The 8,017-nt window shown below is 49.4% G+C and overlaps 1 protein-coding gene across 2 annotated transcripts; it reads left to right on the forward strand.

Annotated features, from left to right (window-relative positions):
* The first annotated feature begins 5,210 nt into the window (after positions 1 to 5,210).
* Positions 5,211 to 7,700, forward strand: Lgals7 (lectin, galactose binding, soluble 7). Of its 2 annotated transcripts, XM_006539569.3 has the most exons (5): positions 5,211 to 5,371; positions 5,845 to 5,901; positions 6,246 to 6,334; positions 6,949 to 7,150; positions 7,495 to 7,700. In XM_006539569.3, the coding sequence occupies exons 2-5, from the start codon at positions 5,896 to 5,898 to the stop codon at positions 7,606 to 7,608; spliced, it is 411 nt and encodes a 136-aa protein (XP_006539632.1). In that variant the 5' UTR covers positions 5,211 to 5,371; positions 5,845 to 5,895; the 3' UTR covers positions 7,609 to 7,700. The 2 variants fall into 2 exon arrangements, with proteins under 2 accessions (XP_006539632.1, NP_032522.2); NM_008496.4 differs by lacking the exon at positions 5,211 to 5,371 and having other exon boundaries at positions 5,801 to 5,901; positions 7,495 to 7,699.
* Positions 7,701 to 8,017: the final 317 nt, after the last annotated feature.

Below are 8,017 nucleotides of genomic sequence, written 5' to 3' on the forward strand. Positions count from 1 at the left end.
ATAGAATAGCGGCTGGAAACCACTTACTCCCACATTGAGCCCACAAAGTGACTAAAACCTGGGAAAAACATGATATCCCTATCTTCATTTTTGTTTCTGTCTCATTTGTCTTAAAACCTTGGGTCACAGCCCTACCCAGCTATGACACCTATGAACCCCATCAACAACCAGTGTGGGACAATGATCCTAAGGGTGCTGTAGTGGCACACACGCCTTGGCATAACCAACAACTCTCTAATTGGACTTAAGACCCATTCAACAAGAGGGAAACCGTGCCTGGTACTGAAAACCTAGCCAACCACCCAGTGCTAATGAAGTCATGATGGTTGGAGGAGAATCTACAACTATTAATTTACTAAACCACCATAAGCCCTAACAACAAGCCATACACATTTATCCTGTATGCACAGGCAAGTGTAGTCTTCATCCCTCGCTAAGGAGACTTCTCTTTGCAACAGATGGAAATCACTGCAGAAAATCACAACCAGTCAAAATGCACACATATGGAGCCCAGTCCCAGTGGATACGTCTATACAACACCACAGCACGCACGGCTCCGGAAACATTGCAGACGATAAGGTGGAACGATTGTAAGAGCCAACGGGGGGGGGGGGGGGGGGCGCCTGGTGAGATGGCTCAGTGGTTAAGAGCACCCGACTGCTCTTCCGAAGGTCCGGAGTTCAAATCCCAGCAACCACATGGTGGCTCACAACCATTCGTAAGGAGATCTGACTCCCTCTTCTGGAGTGTCTGAAGACAGCTACAGTGTACTTACATATAATAAATAAATAAATCTTTAAAAAAAAAAAAGCCGGGCGTGGTGGTGCACGCCTTTGATCCCAGCACTCAGGAGGCAGAGGCAGGCGGATTTCTGAGTTCGAGGCCAGCCTGGTTTACAAAGTGAGCTCCAGAACAGCCAGGGCTATGCAGAAAAATCCTGTCTCGAAACCCCCCCCCCAAAAAAAAAAAAAAAAAAAAAGAGCCAACGGGTCAGGGAGTTCGCTGTGAGATTGTGTTCTCCTAGTAATATCAGAAGCCACACCCATGAAGTCTCACCAACATGGCTGCCCAAGCATGAGCTGAACAAGGACACCACCAATAGATATGCCAAAGTGGATGGAGAAAGGCCCACAAGGCCTCAGTCCTATACAAAGAACAGCAGGCAAAGGAGGAAAGCTGGGTGTGGGAGTTCCTCCTCAGAGAAGTGTTACATGACTAGAAATGGTCATCCCTGGAAATATACATATAAGCAACATTGTATCGGCTGAACAAGGTATATTTAAGAATACATATGTATATTAAAAATTATATATATATATATACATTGTGTATATACATGCAACTTACATAAATGCACATGTATACATTGTATACGTGTATACATACATGCAATAACAATTAGTGAAAAAAGAGGACATGAACTTGAGAGGGATCAGGGAGCAGTATATGCCAGGGTTTGGAGGGAGGAAAGAGAAGGGAGAAATATTGATATTGTAATCTCAAAGCAAACAAACAACACTGGGTGAGTCACCTGTAAAGCCCTGTGTGTTAGCATGTTAGTCACTCCAGGTGGGGGTGGATCTGTCTGGACCTAGCAGTAGCTAACTCACCCCATACTCCTCAGGACAGAAGGTGCAGTCATTGAGGAGGCTGGGAGAGATTACTTAGGTGGTAAAGTGCTTGCCACCCAAGCATGAGAACATGAGTTTGAGCTTGAGCACCCACATAAGAAGCAGGCATGGTGGAGCGTGTTTGTAGTCCCAGCACTGGAGATTTGGAGACAGATGGATCTCCAAGCATGGCTGGCTAGATGACCGAGCCCGATATCAAACTCCAGGCTAATGAGAGATGCTGTCTCCAAGACCTAGGTGGGTTGCCGGGTGTGGTGGGTGGTACATGTCTTTGATCCCAGCACTCAGTAGGCACAGGTAGGCAGGTATCTGTGTTCCAGACAAGCCAGGTCTACACGGTGGGACCTGGTAGAGGGATGGGGCAGGAAAGACATGACGTCAGAGGAGAGAGTCACCCAGAACATTTTATTATCAGGCCTTGAAATTTAAAAGACCGAATTTATGGCCTAGAAATGCTTATTGCACAATTAAAACATGGAAAAATGAATCCCTTGTAAAAATCATACTGTCCGCTTAAAATAATTAGTAGATTTTAATTAAATAAGTTCATAAATGGAGCTGAACACTACAAGAAGAGGCTTGCCCTTGTCAGAGACTAGAGTGTTCAACTTACTATAGTCACCATTAGAAACATTAGTTTTCATACAGGTACAGAGACCCTAACCTGTAACCCCAGCAATGGGGAGGCTAAGAAAAGAGGTTTGATAGTTCCTGGCTCACCTGCACTATAGCGGAGACCTCATCTATAAAAGAAAGAGGAGGCTGAAGAGATGGTGTCAATGGCTAAGAGCACTTGCTGCTCTTCCAGAGGACTCGGGTTCTGTTCCCAGGATCCACAAGTGACTAGAAACTGTCAGCAACTCCAGTACCAGAATACCTGGCGCCCTCTTCTGACCTCCTCAGGTACTGCACTCACATGGTGCACATATATACATGCAGGCAAAACCACCCATACACATAAAATAAACACCAACACAATCTGTCAGAGGGCTCACAAGCCTATGTAATTCCAGCTCCCGTAATCTGACGCCCTCTTTTTGTCTCCCCAGGCATTACACTTGCATGCATATATCTCTCCGCAGACACGCACTTAAACCAAAATCAAATTAAAATCTTTAAAGTTCAGGTTTTTCACCAGATCATCAATATCATTATCACTTCATTCCTTTCTTACCTTTTTCTATTTTTGTTGTTTTGTTTCAAGACACAATTTCTCTGTTTCACCCTGGCTCTGCTGGAACTTATTCTATCGTCCAGGCTGGTCTCAAACTCAAAGATATACCTGTCTCTGCCTCGCCAGAGCTGGACTTAAAGGCATGGATCACCATGCCTAGCTTCACTTCATTATTTCCACTGTGTACAAAAAAATAATAAAAATTATGACAGACCAACATTGACGAGTGGAGCCTTGGGTTTTGAGTCCCCACAGCTGAGCTGGGGCTGTCGATGCCGGTGTACCTGTCTAGTGTGGACAAAGCTCTGGGTTCAGCATTGCACCAACCAGTTGTGATAGCACAGCACATCCTAGCATTTGGGAGGTTGCAGCAGTAGGACCAAGAATTCAAGGCCATCCTTGGCTAATTAGGAAGTTCAAGGCTAGCCTGGGCTACATGAAATTGTTGTTTAAAGCTAACCCAAACCAAAGCAACCTCCCTTTAGCTCCCCCAAACCTCAAGGACCCATTTGTTAGATTCCTTCTTAGTCCAGAGCATTTTTTCATAAAAATAGACCCAGTGAATAAATGCATTCACTAATGAATTAAAAATGATAAAATGAACACGTTCAGAGCTTGCAGCGAGACAGTCAAACTCAATCACCGATGCAGCACATCTCAGTTCCCAGAAAGGAGATAGATGCAGGAAATTGATAAAGGATGGAGCGCAACACTCTTACCAATCACCAAAGGCAAGTTCAGATCTGTGAAGAAGGTGTACGTGAACTTCCATCCAGCCCTGATGAAGAAAACGAGAGGCCAGCCGTGGGAACCAGCAACCACAAACAGAACGAGGTGCAGGCAAGTGTCAGGCGGTGATTTATACAGAGCGTGAAGCTAAAATAATGGGAGCCACAATTATCAGCCTAACTGTGACAAACGGGTGGTGGTGTAACATGAAACCTGATGTCCCCTTGTTCTGCCCTGTGATGGGTCCTTGTCCTGTGGAAACCCAAGGCAAGAACCTTCGAACCTCACTCTAAGTAGCTCCTCTCAAACCCAAGTTTTCTTGTTTGTTTGTAAAGAGTTTTAAAGTGTGTGTGTGCCCCATGTGTGTGTGAACCTGAAGAGGCCACAAAAAGGCATCAGATTCTCTGGACCTGGAGTTTCAGGAGGTTGTAAGGTCCCTGATGTGGGTGCTGGGAACTGAACTTGGGTCCTCTGTAAGAACAGCAGTGTTTTTTTGTTTGTTTGTTTGTTTTTGTTTTGTTGTTGTCGTGTTTTGATTTTTTTGTTATGTGTGTGTGTGTGTGTTTAGACAGGGTTTCTCTGTGGAGCCCTGGCTGTCCTGGAACTCATTCTCCAGACCAGGCTGGCCTCGAACGCACAGAACTGCTTTTTTTTTTGCCTTCCTAGTGCTGGGATTAAAAGCATGCCTCACCACTGGAAGGAAGGAAGGAAGGAAGGAAGGAAGGAAGGAAGGAAGGAAGGAAGGAAGGAAGGAAGGAAGGAAGGAAGGAAGGAAGGAAGCCAGTTGCTGTTGTTTGAGACCGTGTTTTCCAGCCCGCGTTGGCTTCAAATGACCTCGTGCTGACTCTCTCGCCTTCACCTCCCACGCGCTGGTTTCCAGGTGGAGCAATCAGGTCCATCTCCAGCCTGTCTTCTCCAGGGCTCCTCCCCCAGCATCGCAGCGCCCACGTTTCTCTGGCATCTTCTGTGCCCTCTCTGGGCCACCTCACGGGATTCCTTGATGTGTATTCTAGGGTTGTGTGTGTTGCGGGCGTGGGGGGGGGGTCTGAATATGGGAAACTGGGACAGAGAAGCAGGAGAGGTAGCAAGTTCCTAATCTCCAAGGCAACTTTCCACTCCCAGCATGCATCTGGCCTCCGGCTCTGCCACCTGCTGGGTGGGGCAGGAGTAGGGTGGTGGGGATAGGGATGGGAAAGATCTTTCAGGAAGGCTGCTGGGCTGTTAGGAGTGGTAACTGCTCAGCGCTCCCACCCTCCCTTTGCCTGCCTTCCAGAAATTTCTCTTTCATTCTTTATGAGTCACCCCTACACACACCCACACACACATACACACACACACACACACACACACACACTTTCTCTATTTCTCTAGAGTGCTGGTCTAGGGAGACTAAAACTCAGGCTATTGGAAGTTTCCCCAATGTGTTTCATTTGATCTGGGTGGTGACTGGCAGCCCGGGACACCCACCAACCCATATTCCATCACACTCTCATTGGATGGGAAGGTGGGCTCAGTTCCAAGGAGGAGCTGATAGAGACCTGAAGAAGAAAAGTAGGAACCACTGAGAAGAGAGAGGGAGAGAGAGAGAGAGAGAGAGAGAGAGCGAGAGAGCAGAGCGCTGATCTTGATCTTTGGGCAAATTGTTCCCATGAGCACTGTTTCCTGTACGTCAGTACAGTGGCTCGATATACTCCACATATCCTGGTAAGGTTCAGACACACATCTGGACACCCAGAGGTCTCAGCAGCCTGGCCACTGTTAGTGAAACTTCATTATTTGACCCTCCGTTACTGGCCACTCCATTACTGACCACTTCAAACGTGCCAACACACTCTTGGTAACCTGGGGGGTAGGGTGGGGGCACAGCATAGGATAAAAAGGAATAGCGGGTTTCCTGGGGACCCCATTGAGTTATTATGCCTGTCTTTGACGGCAGAAGCAGAGGTGGCCAGGACAAAGCAGAGCAGCCTGCGCTCCAGGGAAGAGGCTCCTTTCAGAAAGGGTGGAGGCTGATGCTTGCGCAGCCTTTCTGGATCCACTAGATCTCCAGGGGAGTCCAGTGTCTGACAGGGCGGTAGGGGTATGAAAGGGGAGGTGAGAAGAGCACAGGGCAAACCTCCCCAGTCTTGGTATTAAAGGTTGTCCCTATCTCTAAGCCTAGGAAAAGGGGAGAGGGAGCTGGTGTGTGGGGGCAGGGCAGGAGGAGACTCGCCCGGCCTTGACAGCTTTGCCTTAGGGCAGGGGTCTGTGCCAGCTGTGGGCGTTGGATGGAAAGGGAGGAGCTGAACCACTACCTTGCCTTTACTTAAGGTCCCCTCCCACAGCGACTGGCCACATTGTTGCTGTATTGCTGTGCCCGCCATGTCTGTAAGTATACTGGGGCCCAAGCTGGGGAAACGGGGCTTTGGGACAAGGCCAAGTCTGGAAGCTGGGACTAGCTTAAACCTCCCCTTCAAAGCAAAAAACGGGTATCAGGAGAGCTGGCTGCTATCTCTTGGGTTTCACCAGCACGTCCTGATAGGTTGTCTCCCAGCTGGCTTTGCTTTCTTCTAACTGCATTGTCTCTGTCAGGTCTGTGTGCCTGTCTCTGCCTCTCCGTTAATCTGCATCCCTCTTGGTTTCTGCCTGGTCCCTGGAGTTCCTAGCTGGGGCTGACCAGTCTGTTTCTTTGTCTCCCTGGTTCTCATTCTTGCCCCACCCAATTCTTACAGGCTACCCAGCACAAGACCTCCCTGCCTCAGGGCGTCCGCGTGGGCACTGTCATGAGAATTCGAGGCATGGTCCCTGACCAGGCTGGCAGGTGATATCCCAGGTTCCAGGGGAAAGGGTGGGTGGGGCATCTCCTGGCTCAGTTGAACCCTGGTTCTTAGAGCCCACATATGGTGTCCCTGGAACCTTGTTTGCCATGTGGAGTCTTGGAGTCCCTATTGCTAGCTTAATTTGGATATTTTCACTGATGTTCCCCAAGACTTGTGGGTGGGTGTGCCCAAGTCTCCCTAAAAATGTAGGCTTCTAGAACAATAATAAGAATCCCTGGTTAGTCCTACGATCTCCATGTCCAGTTTTCCAGGACAATGAAAATCTCTCTTGGATCTTGAAGCTACCCTGGATGCCCAGGGTACCCGGTCATCAAGTCCATGACCTACTAAAATTGAGACCTTGGGCTTTGTGGGAATATTGATAACCTGGAATAGTGGGGTCCCTTGCTATTAACTCTGCTTATCTGGAGTGCGATTCCCTGAACCCCACTCAGGCACAGCAGGCCATCCCACAACCTAGGACAGCTCCAGGCTCTGGAAATGAGGGGGATCCTGGCTACAAACACAGGGACTCCCTATGGGTGTGGGTGTGCCGGTGGAACCACATAACTTGCACATGGTGGTTGCTGATCTTTGAGGCTTACTGTCCCCGAAGGTTCCATGTAAACCTGCTATGCGGTGAGGAGCAAGGAGCAGATGCCGCCTTGCACTTTAACCCGAGGCTGGACACTTCCGAGGTTGTCTTCAACACCAAAGAACAAGGCAAATGGGGCCGTGAGGAGCGAGGCACCGGCATCCCCTTCGAGCGTGGGCAGCCCTTTGAAGTGCTCCTCATCGCCACAGAGGAAGGCTTCAAGGTGGGTCTTTGAAGGAGAACACTCCAGACCCAGGTCTAGAGCCAAATGCTGGGGACTGAGCTGTCGAGGATGGCGGGAAAGCCCTTGGGGTACTGGAACCCCAGGCCCAGACCTGACACGGGCCTCCAGAGACCCTCTCCAGGTCTGCTTCTAAGAGCGACAAAACAGAGATCAAGAGCCAAGTGCTCAGGGACTGGGTGTCCTAGCAGTACATTGTGTCCCATTACAATGGACAACAGACCCATTTTCCTTCTGGGGAGAGGGAGGCTTGGGTGTAGTTAGCCTCTTCCGGGGCCACAGACCGGGACCCGCATCCAGTCTTAACTTGGTCTCTCACCCTGCAGGCTGTGGTCGGGGATGACGAATATCTCCACTTCCACCACCGGATGCCGCCCGCGCGCGTGCGCTTGGTGGAGGTGGGCGGAGACGTGCAGCTGCATTCAGTGAAGATCTTCTAAGCAAGGACCCAAGGGCGTGGCGGGTAGGGGTGGGGGTGTAGGATCGCAGAGGAGGGTTTTGGATGGCGAATAAAGTGTAGCTGTAGTTCTGACTGTGCCTGTGTCCTTTATGTGTGACTGAAGAAATTGAGACTCAGAGAAAAACATAGTAACCCAGGGGCAAAGTGAGCCTGTGTCTGAGACGCTGTTCAGGACTTGCTGCGCAGGGGCCCAGTAGGGTTTCCTTTGGGGAGCGATCAGGTATGGGGTGGGAGTGGGGGTAAAAAGTCAGGCTGTGTAACCCAGGTCGGTTAAATTGTGGCCACTCCCTTGTCTCAGCCTCCCAAGTACTGGCAGAAATTACAGGGAGTACGATCACACCAGTTACTTTATAAGTGTGTGTGTGAGAGGCAGGCGGATTTCTGAGTTC

Source organism: Mus musculus, chromosome 7, assembly GCF_000001635.26.
Source record: "Mus musculus strain C57BL/6J chromosome 7, GRCm38.p6 C57BL/6J".
NCBI lineage: Eukaryota > Metazoa > Chordata > Mammalia > Rodentia > Muridae > Mus > Mus musculus.

What these genes read in the sequence shown, in the direction of transcription:
- Lgals7 (XM_006539569.3), top strand. An exon ending in GTCCCTGACCAGGCTGGCAG is followed by an intron (nt 6,335 to 6,948) that starts GTGATATCCCAG and finishes CTGTCCCCGAAG; the next exon opens with GTTCCATGTAAACCTGCTAT. An exon ending in CCACAGAGGAAGGCTTCAAG is followed by an intron (nt 7,151 to 7,494) that starts GTGGGTCTTTGA and finishes CTCACCCTGCAG; the next exon opens with GCTGTGGTCGGGGATGACGA.